Below are 17,372 nucleotides of genomic sequence, written 5' to 3'. Positions count from 1 at the left end.
GGAATTCCTCGTTTTTAATAGCTGAGTAGTATTACATCGTGTAAATATACCACAGTTTCTTAGTCCATTCTTCTACTGAGGGACACTTAGGCTATTTCCATGTTCTGGCTATTATGTATAGAGCAGCTATGAACATGGTTGAGCATATGTCCCTGTTATGTAGTAGGGCATTTTCTGGGTATATTCCAAGGAGTGGGATGGCTGGGTCTTGAGGAAGCCCTATTCCCATTTTTCTGAGAAAGCGCCAGATAGCTATCCAAAGTGGTTGTACTAGTTTGCATTCCCACCAACAATGAAGGAGTGCTCCTCTCTCTCCACATCCTCGCCAACATGTGGTGTCATTTGAGTTTTTGATCTTAGCCATTCTGATGGGTGTAAGATGGAATCTCAGTGTCGTTTTGATTTGCATTTCTCTGATGATTAACGAGGACGAGCATTTCTTTAAGTGTTTCTCGGCCATTTGATATTCCTCTGTTGAGAATTCTCTGTTAAGTTCCAAGCCCCATTTCACAATTGGGTTGTTTGGTTTTGTGGTGTTTAATTTCTTGAGTTCTTTATATATTTTGGATATTAAACCTTTGTGAGATGAAGAGATGGTGAAGATCTTTTCCCATTCTGTAGGCTGTCGTTTTGTTCTCTTGACAGAGAAGCTTGACAGAAGCTTCTCAGCTTCATGAGGTCCCATTTATTAATTGTTGACATTAAGGCCTGGGCTGTTGGTGTACTGCTCAGGAAGTTGTTTCCTATGCCTATGTGTTCCAGGCTCTTCCCCACTTTTTTCTGTAACTGAATTAATGACTCTGGTTTTAAGTTGAGGTCTTTAATCCACTTGGACTTGAGTTTTGTGCATGGTGACAAATAAGGGTCTAATTGCATTTTTCTACATGTAGACATCCAGTTAGACCAGCACCATTTGTTGAAGATGCTATCCTTTTTCCATTGAATAGATTTGGCTTCTTTGTCAAAAATCAAGTGAGCAAATGTGTGTGGATTCATCTCTGGGTCTTCGATTCAATTCCATTGATCCACCAATCTATTGCTTTGCCAGTACCATGCTGTTTTAATTACTGTTGCTCTGTAGTACAGCTTGAGATCAGGTATGGAGATTCCTCCGGAGAATCTTTTGTCGTATAGGATTGTTTTTGCTATTCTGGGTTTTTTATTTCACCATATGAATTTGAGAATTGATCTTTCAATATCTTCAAAGTATTTTGTAGGTATTTTGATAGGGATTGCGTTGAATCTGTAAATTGCTTTTGGTAAGATGGCCATTTTGAGTATGTTGATTCTCCCGATCCACGAACAAGGTAAATCCCTCCATCTTCTCATGTCATCTTCAATCTCTTTCTTCAGAGGTTTGAAGTTTTTTTCGAATAAGTCCTTCACTTGCTTGGTTAGAGTTACTCCTAGATATTTTATATTGTTTGTGGCTATCGTGAAGGAAGTAGTTTTCCTAATTTCTTCCTCTGCCTGTTTGTCATTTGTATACAGGAAAGCTACTGACTTTTTTGAGTTTATTTTGTATCCTGCCAATTTGCTGAAGGTGTTTATCAGCTGTAGAAGTTCTCTGGTGGAATTTTGCAGGTCACTTATATACACTATCATATCATCTGCAAATAAAGATAATTTGACTTCTTCCTTTCCCATTTGGATCCCCTTGATCTCCTTTTGCTGTCTTATTGCTCTGGCTAGAACTTCAAGAACTATATTGAAGAGATAAGGGGACAGGGGGCAGCCTTGTCTGGTTCCCGATTTTAGAGGAATTTCCTTGAGTATCTCTCCATTTAATTTAATATTGGCTGTTGGTTTGCTGTATATAGCCTTTATTATGTTGAGATAAGTGCCTTGTATTCCTGATCTCTCCAGAACTTTGAACATAAATGGGTGTTGGCTTTTGTCAAATGCTTTTTCTGCATCTAAAGAGATGATCATGTGGTTTTTCTCTTTCAGTTTGTTTATATGGTGGATTACATTGATGGATTTCCGTATGTTAAACCATCCCTGCATGGCTGGAATGAAACCTACCTGGTCATGGTGAATGATGTCTTTGATATGCTGTTGTATTCACTTTGCGAGAATTTTGTTGAGTATTTTTGCATCAATGTTCATAAGAGAAATTGGTCTGAAATTCTCTTTATTTGTTGGATCTTTGTGAGGTTTAGGTATCAATGTGACTGTGGCCTCATAGAAGGAATTTGGCAATATTCCGTCCATTTCTATCTTTTGGAATAGCTTGAATGGTATTGGTATTAGCTCCTCTTTGAAGGTCTGGTAGAATTCTCCACTGAAATCACTCAGATTGATTTTTATTATTTAAAAAAGTAATTATGAACAAAATTTATTCAGTTTCTTTAACCACAGAAAGACTTGAAATTGAAGTCACCTATGTACAATTACCTAAAACACCATAAAAACTCAAAGGACTTGAGAAAATTACTTAAGCAACTATGCTTTCCTCCTTAAGATCCTCTTACTTTTGTATCTGTAGATTACTTTTAAGAGTTTGTCTGGTTTAAATTTTTGTAACAAGCTGTATGTAGTAACATATATAAATATACAGGGATATTTACCAACTTGCAATGTGCAGCCTGAAAACAGGATAGCACCCAGTGAGGGGGTTATGGTGGCTGAATCATCAAAATCAGAATAAAGACCTCTCTAATTCAATAGTAACCAGACTTTTGTTCTCCAGAGAGCCCTCCTAACATTCAGAACACAATATACATATCCTCACTTGTTGAACCTAATCCTTAAATTATACTTTGTATATTGCATATATGGTGATGAGGTTGTGAATAATTGTGTCTCAATGCTTTATCATAGGAACATTTATACTTCAACTGTATTTTCTGTTCATGTCATTTGGTATTAACCATCTGTCTACTTACACGTCCAACTTCTTCATATTTAGTAAACAGTTACTTGCCAGGTGCTGATTAGGTATGCTTTTGACAATAAGGAGAGAGGGAGAGAGGGAGAGAGAGAGAGGGAGAGAGGGAGAGAGAGAGAGAGACAGAGAGAGGGAGAGAGAGAGAGAGAGAGAGAGAGAGAGAGAGAGAGAGAGAGAGAGAAAGAGAGAGAGAGAGAGAGAGGGAGAATCTGTGTTCTTCCAAGCTTATATTTAGAAGGAGGAAATCAGCAAAATAAGCAAAAGACTATATAGAGAATTTTGTTTAAACTATGGGTACTCTATAAGTTAATAAAATAAGAAGAGGCTGTTTGTGTTTAAGCACTGTGGTTGTAGACAGCATTGTGAGGACACAGGTAAAACCATGGAGATGGGCATCAGGTTGAATGAAGAGCTTTAAAGCTGTGTCATGAGCACAACAGCTGATGAGCAAAGGAGAATAGGATATCTGGAAACAAATGAAGGCAGAAGTGAGGCAGAAGCTTGGATTTTTAATAAGGTTGTAATATAATTTAACCTTTACCTCCAGTGATATGGCTAAGATCGTGAGGTGTGAAAAAAGGTGCAAGGTGACCCTCAGGGGTCCATTAGCTTACTACTTCAGTAGTCCAACATGGTGGAATGGTTGTGTGAGTTGAAGTGAGAATGATGGTTGTAACTATTTTGTGTGTACATGATGAAAATAAATTGAGTAGTTCCTGTACCAGCATATATGGGGTTTACAAGAAGAATGAGCCTAATGTAATTCCAAATATTTGGGGCTGAAGAATGAGAAAGGGGTTGCTTTTCTAGAGATGGGAAAGATAAAATGAAGACCAAGTTTAAGAAGAAATTTAATAGTACAGAGCTGGCTATATTAATGAGATACCAAGTGTACATCTTTGTAGAGATAGCAATCTAGTTTGTTCTTCAGTTAAAGGAAATTATATCCTAATGTCCATGTTGCGGAAGTATTTACAAATGCATGCATTGTTGCATTAATTGGAGATCATGATAGGGTAAATAGAATTTTTTCATTTGTGTTTTTTTTCTTTTTTTTTTTCTTTTTTTTTTTTTTTTTTTTTTTGCCAGAAAGAGGTCTATGTTGAGACCTAAGCAGACCGTAAGGTTCTGAGGGCAGAGCATAAGCTTCTCTTTGTTTCTCTTTATAATTTAAAGATCTGTATGACTCACCTATTATTGTACCAACTTTCAACCAGAACTGGATCAAGTTGAACAAAAGAATAACTAATGGTGACAAGTTAAGTGATCATCAATAGCTACTTTTTATTGAATCCTAATTGTGTGATAGGCGCTACAGTGTTTTATATATGGGCCATCACTGAATTCCCACAATAATCTTATTGGTCATGACAATTGTGGGGAGAAACTATGCTGAGAGAGTATAAATGAAACTCTGAAGGATTCACATGATAGCTTTCCCTCAATCAGGTTGTAGTTTTAGCCAATACTTTATAATGCAAGGATGAGTGTGAAGATCCCACAGTTAAAATTTTCCAGGCAGAAAGAAGAACAAGTGTAAGCCTACGAGAACCAAGCATCTCCTAGAAACCTCAAGGGACAGCAAATCCATTGCCTTCTAGCAGAGTGATGTTTCTATGGCACTTTACATACTAGGACTATTTACTACTCACAGACGCAATAACTTCTGAGAGGCAGAATAGCCTTTGGACCAGCACTTTGGAGTCATGGAAATATAGGAGTAAGTTCACAAATCCCCTCTGTATTGACTGTCAGGTAGAGAAGAAATGTACCAGGGAATATATGTAGTTGTATTAAAAACACTGAAATTGAAAAAGGATGTACAAGATGTGAGTTCACAGTGGAGGGGAAGGTACTAAGTAGCTGACGTTTGTTCTGTACTGTAGGATGCTAGCGACTGTGGTAGAGTCTTCACTTCTGTCAGAATTGAACAGATTCTGCTATCTCCTTTTAAAAGATGCAAAACTTTAAGCAGAAAGAAACTAAAATGACTTTGTGGGTCACTATATACTTAAGTTGCACACTTAAAAAAGTAAAGAAAAGAACCAAGAGCACTTGAAATTGGAGTTCATATTTCTAAGAGCTAGTCAGAAAACCCCCTTCCTAAACAACCTCCCTCCACTCCCTTCCTCTCCCCTCCGGTCCCCTCCTCTCCCCTCCTCCCCTCTCCCCTCCCTTCCTCTCCTCTCCCCTCCCTTCCTCTCCTCTCCTTTCCTCTTTTCTCCTCTCTTCTCTTCTCCCTCCCTCTTATTTTTCTCTTTGCTCCATCTAAAGTTAAAGGTGAAATTAATAACTGAAGAGATTCCGAGCCCTGAAAAAGATTTGCCTGTGTTGTCCTTAGGTTTGGGTTTCTTATGCACCAGCCCTAAAGGAGATTTCTCTCCAGCTCTGTGCTGCCTTTTATCACAAGTTAAGACAGCAGATGGCTCTCTTGAGTTTTCTTTCACTTATCTCTATCTGTAAACAGCCAAGCAGTCTTTGGGAGAGGGAGGGAAAATGCGGGGATTAAGCGAAAAGATCCTGATTACCCAATACCGCTCTCCTTGGCAAGCTCTCTAGAAACAGGAAGCCACATCCAATAGAAAGTGCAGCCTGGGGCGGGGGGTTTGAGAAATGTCGGGGTCTCAAGAGATCCTGAGACTCTCAAGTCGTTGCTCTATGCCCTTTTTCAATGGTCAGGATTGAAAAATGGAACAAGCAGTATGCTTCTCTGGTTTCAAACAGTTGAAAAGCTTCGGTCTCGAGGAGTGTTACTACAGTTAGTGGGAGCTGTGATGATTAATCTCCGTTCCATTAAAAAAAAAGAGAGAGAGAGAGAGAGAGAGATGGGCGAGAAAACTGTTTTTAAGGGAGGATCTTCTAGGAGACCTTCACAGACTGTTCTTCACCACCCTACCGCGGGCTTCCTCAGTGGCTGGGAAGGGCCACTGTCCGCGGTGCTGAACCTCAAAATCAGAGGCGTTTGTAGGGCCGTAAATAACTGAGGGGGAGGGGGGGGCGGTGACCTACAAAGTACCAAATCTGACTCCCCTAGCAGAGGACCCGGTCAGAGGGGGAAATAAATGCAACCCGAGAAAAAAACAATGCGCCCAGCTGTGATAACAAGAATCTCAACCCCGTCCAAGTTACTAAACAAACACAAACATGATGTGGTGGTGGGTGGGACTGTAGTCAATTTAAAAGGTCACTATGCCTCACATCTCATCTCGTTCTCCGAAAAAGAAATCGTTACAAAAAATCTTTGGTAAATCTGCCTGTTTTAATCATGAAGTCACTCAGAAATTCCAAATCAGAACTTTTTAAATGTCTAAATGGCTTCTTTGCAGTAATGGCTCTCAGTGGAGTTCTTTCCTAATGATTTAGCAAAAGAGCAGCAGCCATACCTTAATCTGTGTTTCATCAGGGCTGTTCGTCTCTCTGCAGACCACCCTCTCTTTGTGAACCATGACATTGCTAAGCAAATGCGCACTCAAATAAATTGGCTTTTCCTTTTCCCAGCTCCCTCTTTAAGCTCATAGGTGATAAAACAATGAAAAAATTTCGACAAAGAAACTCTAAAATATTATTCTTAATAATTGTGGTGTTTTTAGATGTAACAGCCAAGTCATTGAAGTAACCTTACAGGGTATACCACTTAGTATTAAAAATGATATCCTCCTAAAATTGATATTACCTTCATTTGATCCAAACCTACACACTCTCATTACGGCAAGTGTTCTTCCCACATTTTTAGTAATCAAAGAGTGAACTAAAGCAACAGTGGAGGCACTAGAACTCCTTACAAGAGGAAGATATATTGATGACCCAATGGAAGGGAGAAGTCCAGTGTTCCTGGAATGCATCCTAGGCTTCTCTCATTTGCCTAGTGGTGAATCTTCGTAGTGCTTTATGACTATTCCCCAGACAAAGAAAATGGTATTTTTTTGTTCAAGCTTCCCCAGAGAGTGTCTACACTCCCTCTTTCCAGTTTTCAAGTACTCCTGGGAGAAGATTTGTATGAGCTTATCAATGACTGCCGGAGCAGTCTTCCTTCGTGTCCACACTGGATGGTGAGAGGCTCAGGTGTGCATTCCTTTCCCCTCTCCTTCTTAGGATGGTAGGTAAAATGATCTGTCACTGGAAATCTGTGACCACAAACTGCTCATGTCAAGCATGAGGAGCTCCTCCCCAGCCCTCCTGTTCCTAACTGCCCTCCCTTCCTAGACCCTTCACATTCCTAATAGTATAAGAGAGAACACAGGCAGGTAAAGGCAGGACACCGAAGGGAGGAGACATAAAGTATTATATTTGAATTTCAGATCCAGCTCAAGTGGCTTCGCTCTGACAGTGCTGTTCCAAAGGAGGTGAACCAAAGGAAAGCAGAATTCATGGTGGCATGGCCTCCGTATGGCTGCTTTTTGCTATACCTGAGTGCTGCAACAGATACCCTTTCCCCACTCCGTGCTAATTTTTGTGCTAAGACTTCCTCAGTAGTTTCCTAGGCAGTTATCCTAACCCAGTCCCTGTGTAGAACCTCTGCAGTGGCTGGCCTGCGCCTCTTCTGCTCTCTGGGGAACAGAACTGGAAGCTGTTTGTCCATTCTAAATAAGAACAGATTAGCTACCTCCTCACCTCTGTCCTTCTTTTTGTTCAGCGTTGATGGTTGAAAATGATAAACCTTGGAAGCAGGAGAAAGAGAGAGAGAGAGAGAGAGAGAGAGAGAGAGAGAGAGAGAGAGAGAGAGAGAGAGAGAGAGAGAGAGAGAGAGAGAGAGAGAGAGAGAGAGAGTTAGTTTAACAAGTTTGGGTGACTAGGTTGGAGGAGCTTCTCTCCCCAGGGCTCACTCTCCTCCTGCCTGGGGGGTGGGAGGGGGTGGGGGTGGGGATGCTTTGGTACTGGAGGGATTAACCAGAGAATAGAAACAACCTCACCTTTCAAGTGCTGTTGGGAGTTTTCTGTGGGCTCTAGAACCCTAGCTAAGCTGTGGCAGCTCTGGAAACAGGCAAGTTTCACCCGAGCCAAAGCCTGCTGATAGTCCTTCAATTCCACCTCCTAAGGCTCAGGGTCTTGGTATCCCACCCTGTGAATTCATTTTACCTTTCTCTTTTTATTATATTTAATCAGTACTGCATATACTTTTTATTTTCTTTCTGAAGACACATCGGTGGGGGGAACATATAGTTGGGAGGGGGTAGAGGGGTGGGAATGGAGCGCTTTGATTAGAGAGCTCAGGGGAGAAGATTGCTCTCTCCAGATGCTGATTTCCAAAGCACTTGACAATCACAGGCAGAAGCTTAGAGCGGACCACTGTGGCCGCACCTGCCCTAGGGCAGCTCGAGCAAGGCTTTGAGACCTGCCCACCGCGTCTGGGGACCCACAAATGCGCTGAGACGCTGCCGCGACCTGTCCTCCGCCCCTCCATCCTGTGTCTAGGAAGGAAGCCCTCCGATCTGCCAACCTCTCACCCAGGAGGTGGACAGGACAAAAAGGCTGAGCTAGTGGTGGTGGCGACCCCGAGAGTGCTCCAGCAACACGAAGTGTCTATCAGCCACAGCCCTCTGGACTCCCTGCCGCGACCTCCAGTTCCCCCGGACTGTGTCCCGGTAGCATCTGCGCGCCTGATCCGAGCTCAGCAGACTGGGCGATGGGTCCTAGTGGGGACTGACCACCCTTACCTCTGTCCCCAGCCCCTCCAGACTGCCCCTCCCTCCGCTTCCTTCGGGGCGAGCAGCTGTCTGCGCCGCCCCTTTCCTCTTCAGTGCCCTAGCTCCCCTTGCTTCTGTCCCTCCCTCTCCGGGACCCATTCCCTGGGCCACCATGGCCGCGGCCATAGCCAGCGGCTTGATCCGTCAGAAGCGGCAGGCGCGGGAGCAGCACTGGGACCGGCCCTCTGCCAGCAGGAGGCGGAGCAGCCCCAGCAAGAACCGCGGGCTTTGCAATGGCAACCTGGTGGATATCTTCTCCAAAGTGCGCATCTTCGGCCTCAAGAAGCGCAGGTTGCGGCGCCAAGGTCTGTGTGGGTCGCGGTGGGGAGGTGAACCTGGGATGGGATGGCAGGCAGGCATTTCTCCGCCTGGATAGAACCGCTGTGGGTTCCTCTTGCTCTTTCCTTCCCTCTTGTTTCTGTCCACCCTTCTCCAAACCTCTGATCTCCCTCAAGCGCACCCGAGCGCCTTCCCCGGGTAGCTGCGAATCTGCTCCCAGGCAACCTGTAGCCAGCCACTGGGAACTCAGCCCGCCCAGAGCCCTTAAATTGTCTCTTCTGTGAGCAGAGCTCCAGAAAATGTGTTTGTACTCTTTGTCCGGACGTTGGGGCTCCCCAGAGCACAATATCCGCAGAATGGGGGGTCTTTCTTCTGCAGTGCCTCAGGCCATAAGCATTGTGCCCCTAGTCAGATAGGAGATGCCAGGAATTGATGTGTGCCTGGCCTCACCTGGTATCTTTAGTCTCCTGCAAACCCCTTGGTTCACATCCCTTGGTGACAGGTACCCTCAGCTGGGACTAATTAGCAAAAAGAGAGAGCATCAGCAGGGGAGGGAAACGGAGTAGGGGGAGGCGGCAAGTGAACTAAAGGTTAGGTCAGGGGAGAGTTAATGAATAGCTGGTTATAAGGGGCACTGATCCTCACTTCCCATCACCTACCTGGAGACCTTTAGTCAAATCTCGGGTGAGTGCAGGGTTGTCTTTAAAATGAATCCGATTGGGCCCCTTGGAGAAGTCTGTATTCCTGTTTTGTTTCCTTTAACTGATAAACTAGAAAATTATATGAAGTAGGAGCAGTTACAACACAAAATATGGCCAACACAGAGCCCTTACTATATGTGATATTACTATTATATTTCTGAGAAAGAGCTAGTGCCCCTCATGACCTTCTGCCGCCTGTAAAATGTCAGTCTTTACTCAGGAGACGGAGTCTGGCCATCTGCCCCCCTGTCCACACCCAGTTACAAAGGGTGGCTGTTTTAGGAGCACGTGGGGTGTTAGGGGGGCAACATAAGGATGCTTACTCTGCCTAACCAGGTGGGCAGGAAACAGAACATATTTACATTAATGGTCAACTGTGTTTGCCCAGCACAATACAGTCTCCCAGCCCAGCTGTGTTTGCTTTCAATGTGCTGTTGTTTCAAAGACAAGGAAGAGACACATTTGAAAAGACTGGGTTTCTGTGGGGATTTGTATGTATCTACACCTTTACCTACCCAAGACCAAAAGTTTTCATGCTTATTTTCAGGCTAACACCTAATATGAAAAAAGGTCAATAACTGATTGTGGCAATAAGAAATTTTAGATAACTTGCTGTTTGTTGCCATTATGCTGAAAAGACCACGTGTAAGATATGCCCTCCTGCACATTCTAAGGGAGATGCACTTGCATACATGTAACAGTGAAATTTTTCCTTATAAAGACCACGGGACAAAGAGCTTTCAGAGCAGAGTGGCATCTATTAAGAATAATCTTTTACACTTTATGCAGGAACCTTATCCAGGATACCTTTAAGTTCAGTGTTCTAGTCACTGTCCACACTAGTGTCCACCATCACCACAGTGTCTGCCTCTTACTTTATCAGATAGGTTACCCAGTGGAACGTAGGCTTCACAACAGAGAACTCTGAAATTGCCATTTAGTTCAATTGCAATGGATACAGCCTCTCTTAAGTAAGATTATCTTAATACGAACACTGGTGAACAGGGCTATACGTCACAATGTACATTCTTAAAATATGTAACATGTAGATGATTTTATAAATGCAGTGGATCCTTTGGCTACGTTGGGTGATGAGGGAGGGGTTACTTGACATGTGATGAATTTCAAGATGAAATGTTTTTCTAGTCTTGAAAGATACCTGGACTCTCTAATAGCCAATTTCTTTATTTTCATTGTTGACTGTTTCTTCAATATTCATAAGCCTGAGCGAGTGTGTGCACACCCCTCCACACACACCATGCAATAGTTTGCAAGAAAACTACATTTGGGACCATGTTGTCACTTCATTTTTTTTTTCTGAGAGAGTATAAGAAAAATAACATTAATCTACGTGGAATATTTTCTTTTGTTCCTCTGTTTCATTACCTAAAAAATAGGTTCTTTAGTGAAGAAAATCACAGATACAGCAATAGAATATCAGACAGAAATAAACTTAGTATCATTTTAAACGAAAAGAACATTAAAACTTTGTTGTAGTAATTATATACTGATAGATGATAGATAGATAGATTGTACATATGAATAGCATGGCTATGATTATATGTAGTACATGTCATTAATTTATTTCTTAAATACTATTTAGAGAAATACATTTATGTGGATGTATATATGCCTTTCTTTACCTCCTGTTTACATAGGAATTGCCTCAGGAAACTTTTAAAATCTGATTTGCTAATAGATAGATATAACCTTTAATATGGTAGTTTCATTTATTCTTAGTACTTGAAAATCACTAATCTGACAAACGAGTACTGAAAGTTTACAGTGTGATAAGCCTTGCTACCGATCTGGTACATTCTGGGTGATCACTAGGAGAGTCTCTTCCCCAACAAAGCTCACACACACAGGCTACAGAGTCACTGCACATAGGGAGAACAGTGAATGAGAAATATGCTCACAGTTCTGCAAACCTGCAGAGTAGACAAGAAGAATGCAGAACAGGCTAAGCCCACTGAAGAAGAGAGAGGATGATGCCCACGCTGAGGACTGACTGCTGACAAGGGTGTAGAGGCACAAGAGCAGTTTTAAAAAGCCATTTAGGTGCAAAGACCTGCCGGCAGGACAAGCCTTAGTCCACAGGGAGAAACAAAAGAGGTATAGGAGTTTGAAACACACCCTCAAGTACAATATGCATTGACTATTCAGAACAAGACAAAACAATAGCTTTATATTTTTTGTTTTAGAGAATGGCAATAAACATTTCTTAATCATTGAGATTTAATTCCCCTCCCTTAATATTTTTTAGCTGGTTATGGTAACACGTGCCTGTAATGAAAGAACTTGGGAGTTGGGGGAAGGATGATCAACGGTTCAAGGCTAGTCCTAACTGTGAAATCTTCTCTCAAAAGAACAAAAAGCAAAAACCCCAAAACTTTATTAGGTAGTAATTTCTATATTGTAAAACGTATTAACCTAGAGCCCCACCTCCCTCTCGCTGTATGCTTTGATTTGCTCCTGAGCACTCCGCAGGATGGCTGTAGGTGCTATGACTGTTCCACCTTCCCAGATGTCTCTACTCCTGCCCTTTCATCAGCCCTTTCACACCTTCACCTCCTTTGACTTTAAACAGATGTTAGTATCCTGAAAATTAAACATCTGAATGTGTTTCTTTCGTATATGTATGCTTATGTGTATGTGTGCATTTTTGTATGCATCATTGGGTGTGTGCATATGAACGTGCACACATGCATGCTTTCCTCTGTGCTGAATCTTCTCTCCGTATGTATACTTACATGCTAGAATTAATTTTATTCCTGAACATTGAGAGGAAGTACCTTCTGAGAAGACTTTATTTACTTTATCATGTTAAGATAAGCCTTGGTGGCATTTTGTAATTTCTCATTGTTGTGTCTAAGTGATAATAATTACTGAGCACACACCGTCAGTTTATTGTGCTTAAGAAGAAATGTCTGTTTTCCTCAGTTTTCAAATAGAGTGTTAGCTGTGCCTTTTCATACTTGTCTCTGTTGTTTAACTGGCAAAAAACCACAAGAGATCCAAACTAAAGAACCTGAACCTCAGTGTTCTAACAAAATCATACTAAAGTCAAAGATCCTTTCAAGCCTTCATGTTTTTCTACTTCCCCTTAATAAATGCATGAATGCAATCTGTTCCTTGTAAGTGGAGCTGTAGAGTGGGATTTTAGTGAGTTATTACTCACAAGCAGTCAATGATACCAACTACCTCATTTTAATGCCTGGTTAATACATGAGAACACATTAAAAGTATATGCTAACTTTATATAAAGAAAGAGAAACACACAGGAAACAAACAATGGGGAGATGTTTTATCATTCGAAATCTTTGTAGAAGAATTAAAACAGAAAATAAAGAAAATGATCTTATCCTAAAAGCATTATGCTTCTGTTTCTAAATGCTAAAATTAGCAAGAAGTTGTCTATAGAGTAGTAGCCTTTCAAAAATCTTGGTGAGGGCTGTGTAATTGTTTCTTGCAAGCTAATATTTTGTTTGCACTTTTACCTAGGATCACAGAAGCCATTGAACTATGCACTGTTTGTGTTCAGGCAAGTGGGGGCAGGTTTGCTAACAACACATTTTGTTTAATATAAATTTCAGGGTAGCCTAAAATTTAGAAATGAAAAGTGTGCTGCTTAAATTATGTTTTCAAGTTAATCTGTGTTCTAGAAAGCGGAAATGTATGAAGATCTACAGAGACAAGAGAGCTGCCCTCAGTGTGACAGTGAAAACCTTCAGTTTCCTAAGAAATGAGGAGACCCTTCCTCTTTATAAAGCACCATATAAAAGATAACCAGCCTTTCAAGGAATAACACAGACAGCAACCTAGGACCTCCATGTATATGCTGCTACCTCAACGCAGCTGTCATATGCTGTAGACACAGGGCATAGGCCTATGGAAATTAAAGAAGAGAACCTTTTCCCTCTCAAGTATATTTCTCTCCTTTTGGAAATGTTTTAAGCATGTTTTGTTGTTATTGTTGTTTAGTTTTTTGTTCTCTGAGACCACAGGAAGAGCAAGAAGAACCATGAAACAATCAGGACTTACAAAAAATGTTATCTTCATAATGTTTTGGCTGTTTGAATTTGGCAACCTTGAAACTTTGAAAACATCTTTCCTATCTTGGTGCATCTAAAATTCTGAACGTAAATCAGTATCTATAATATCTCATCTCTATCAACTTAAAACATATATCTAAACCTAAAAACATCTTAGCCCCTAAAAAACTAAGCTTAATCATAAAACTAAACTACCTGGTCTTCAACCCATCAGAGACTTGAGAAGGAATGAAAATTAATTACCTGAGTAAACCAGAAGTACAGATTAGCAGCTTCTAAAATGAAAAGATGACAGAGACACACACACTCTACCACTACCAACATCAAAACATAGGAACCAATTACCACTGGTAATTAATACCTCTCAGCATCAATGGCTTCCACTCACCAATGAAGAGACACAAGCTAAGAGAACAGATGCGAAAACAGGATCTATCATTCTGCTGCGTACAAGAAACACACCTACACATATTTTGATAAGGCTTAATGTTGTTTAATGATTTTTTTTATAACAAGAATTCTCCTATCTTTTGTTAGTAGTACTATGAATACAAAAAATCATGCTGTTTCTTAATTGAAGCGTTTGATTTTGTTTTTAAATAGCTATTTAAACATCTTATAGGAGTATTACTCAATTATGTTTCCTCAATGACTTTCTTGTTTATGGTAGGTTTCTAAGAATAAACATTGCTTCAGTGTACAGTACATTAAAATGTAGTCTAATGAAGTAAAATTAATTATTAGATTAATGTAGATTTAACTATCAAAACATGGTTTGTTCCCAGCTGAATTATATTCATAAAGTTGAACTTATATAAACTTAAGTCATTAATTTGTCATAGCCATGTCTTTTTACTCTTTTATTTTAACAAAAACTTCACCCAAGAATCATAAGAACTTTTCTGTCTGCATTCCCATGGGTATCATAGTCATTTACAGATTTCTCTTTTTATTTAAAATTATTGAAAATTTCAGGATGATGTTACATGTAGCTACAGATTTCTGTGGGGTTTTGTTGTTGTTAATAATCCTACTTTTATACTTACAATTTTAATTTTCAATTTATTTGATTCTGATGATAGACAAAATATTCAGATTAATGGGAAAATATGTTTTTTTCTTGGAGGTAAAGAGATACTGGATATTGCATCCAGAGACTATCACATGCTGGGTAAGAAATCTACATCTAATTATATATCTAGTGCAGTGTTTATGTTTTTAATTTGAAAGAACTATCCCTATATTGCTCAGGTTGACTTTGAACTCACTATCTAGCTCTCAATGGCTTTGGACTTGCCGTTTCCTATCTCAACTGACCAAGTGCTGGAATTAATGGTTGGAGAGACCATGTCTAGCTCATTTGATATTTTTATAGATATAAACATTGTTTTAGTTATATTGAGAACAGTGAACACCTGTAATCCCAGCACTTAGAAGGGAGAGGCAGAGGCAGAGGCAGGTGGATCTCTGTGAGTTTGAAGCCAGCCTGGTCTAAAAAGCGAGTCCAGGACAGCCAAAAATACAGAGAAACCCTGTCTTTAAAAAAAGAGAATACTGTACTCCTGAAACGTGTTATTCTTTATAGTGAATATATTAAAAATGCTTTCTGCTAGCTTTGAACTTGCCGCACTTTATCATATAATCTATAGTCATCCTAATATGCAACAGCTCACCTGAGGGGCTGAAGAGATGGCTCAGTGGTTAAGAGCACTGCTTACTCTTCCAAAGGTCCTGAGTTCAATTCCCAGCAACCACATGGTGGCTCAAAAGCATCTATAGTGAGATATGGTGCCCTTTTCTGGCCTGCTGGTACACATGCAGGCAGGATACTGTATACATAGTAAATAAATAACTAAATAAATAAATAAACTTTACAGATCACCTGAGTTCTTACATCTATTTGGACTGCAGCTTAGTACTCAGTGCTTAGTCTTTCTCTCTCCGATAACCATCCTCTCAACCTTTATGAAATGAGCTTTTTATATAGCTCATGTGCTAAGATCCTATAAGACATATTACTAAATGTATGGCTAGTGACTTTAGCACAGTTATCTCCAGTTCTATCTAAGACGTCAGAGATGAGAAAGTGTCCTCCATTTTATAGCTGAAGCGTCTCCATTTAGTACATATACCATGTTTTCTTTATTCACATCAGGTGACAGACATGGGTTGTTTCATGTCTTGGTTTCTGTGAATACAACAGCAACACATGTGCTTCCTAATTGTGTTTTATGAATATTGTTTCTCAAGCAAATCATAAAGCTTCCCTTCTTCCATAAAAAACAATAATTCCATTTCATTTGATTAATTTTAAAAATGGCAGAAATTAAAAGTGAGTTTTCAATATGATTTATCTATTTAATGTTTAAATTACTTCTCCTTCAGTTATACTCATCATGTATTCTTCACAAATGATGAGAAACTTTTAGCTAAAAAGTTTAGGATAGTTGTGTGATCTAAATTGCATCTGATAGTCTTGGTATTGTTCAGAAGCTAGAGAAATACAGTAACAGTAAGCTTAAATATGTAAGAGAGCATTTTAGAAACGCTAATATGAAGCCAATCATAATGCTATCTGGACCAAACAGCACTAGTTGAGTGGCAGTATCTACAGTGACTCTTATCTTCATTAAGAAACTCAGGTCCCATGACTAAGTCTTTACTTACTGTTCCTTGGGGTAAGTGACAGTAGGGAATGACAAGAAACAAGATACCATTTCTAGGCTATTTTATCAGTAATTTATAGTTGGGGAAGTATCTTTTTCCATAATGTCATTCAATATTGTGAAACACTTTTGGCAGACTGTTTCACCCATGCTTCATGTATCTTTCATGTGGATAGATGTTAGTATGAACATAGGAGACAGTCAATCAGAAGTTGTGGCCTCAACTGTGACTAGCATACAGCTTCCGGAATCTTCTATCTTCCTCCAGTCTTTACAGTCTTGTGTTCCTTTATGATGTTTTAAAGTTCTCTATTAATGCAAGTCACATTATTGCAGGTAATAATAGAAAACACAATATGTACATCTGGATAAGGTTAACTGTAATCCAGTTACTCTATCTCCAATAGGAATCTAATTGCAAAACATTCTAACACTGTATTATTAACTTTAAAACTACAGCCAGAAGCAAATTTACCTCAAAGTAAATATTAGATTGTAAGCTTTGTAAAAAGAATAGAGAAAAGAAAATTCCATGATATACCACGTCGTTTTTGACATAGGAATGTAACTTCGTTCTTAGCATTTCTGGATATCACATACAACAATGCTATGGCAGTTAGTCACTGTTAACTTCATAAATCTAGAATTGCCTAGGAGTCAAGCCTCTGGCAGTTCCATGAGGGATCATCTAAATTAGGTCAGTGTCTGAGGACGCCTGTGAGGGAATGCGTAGATTTGCTTGGTTGAAGTGGAAAGATCCATCTCAGCTGTAAGCACACCATTTCAAAGGCGATGGTCTGGACTGAATACAAAAGAGAAGGTGAGCTGGGCATAAGCATCTATCATGCCTCCTGTCTTCTGACCACAGACACGATGTCACCAGCTTCTTTAGCTCTTCCACTATGACTTCCTGTGACAGTATCCTTGGATTGTGAGACCAAATAAACTCTTCCTTTCTTACCTTCTTTGTATGAGGGAATTTGTTGCAGCAAGGAGATAAATAACAGAGGTGTGATCTTCTTAATAATCTTAAGAATTTCCAGTATTATGTAATGAATTATATGTTAAATGTTTTATTATATGTCTTGAAAAGTATA

The 17,372-nt window shown here is 40.1% G+C and overlaps 1 protein-coding gene across 3 annotated transcripts in view; it reads left to right on the top strand.

Annotated features, from left to right (window-relative positions):
- Window positions 1–17,372, top strand: part of Fgf14 (fibroblast growth factor 14) — a 570,141-nt gene that overhangs the window by 391,821 nt on the left and 160,948 nt on the right. The window contains exon 1 of one of the 3 annotated variants that reach the window (XM_051161010.1): window positions 8,357–8,879. The exons of the other annotated variants lie outside the window; for them this stretch is intronic. Coding sequence (XP_051016967.1) covers window positions 8,687–8,879 — 193 coding nt within the window. The 5' untranslated portion in view covers window positions 8,357–8,686. Of the gene's footprint in view, window positions 1–8,356; window positions 8,880–17,372 lie in introns of those variants that run through there. 3 annotated transcript variants of the gene reach the window in all.

The sequence above is a fragment of the Acomys russatus genome, chromosome 18, assembly GCF_903995435.1.
Source record: "Acomys russatus chromosome 18, mAcoRus1.1, whole genome shotgun sequence".
NCBI classification, from domain to species: Eukaryota; Metazoa; Chordata; class Mammalia; order Rodentia; family Muridae; genus Acomys; species Acomys russatus.
The sequence above is the reverse complement of the archived record's forward strand: the minus strand, read 5'-3'. Positions and strand labels throughout refer to the sequence as shown.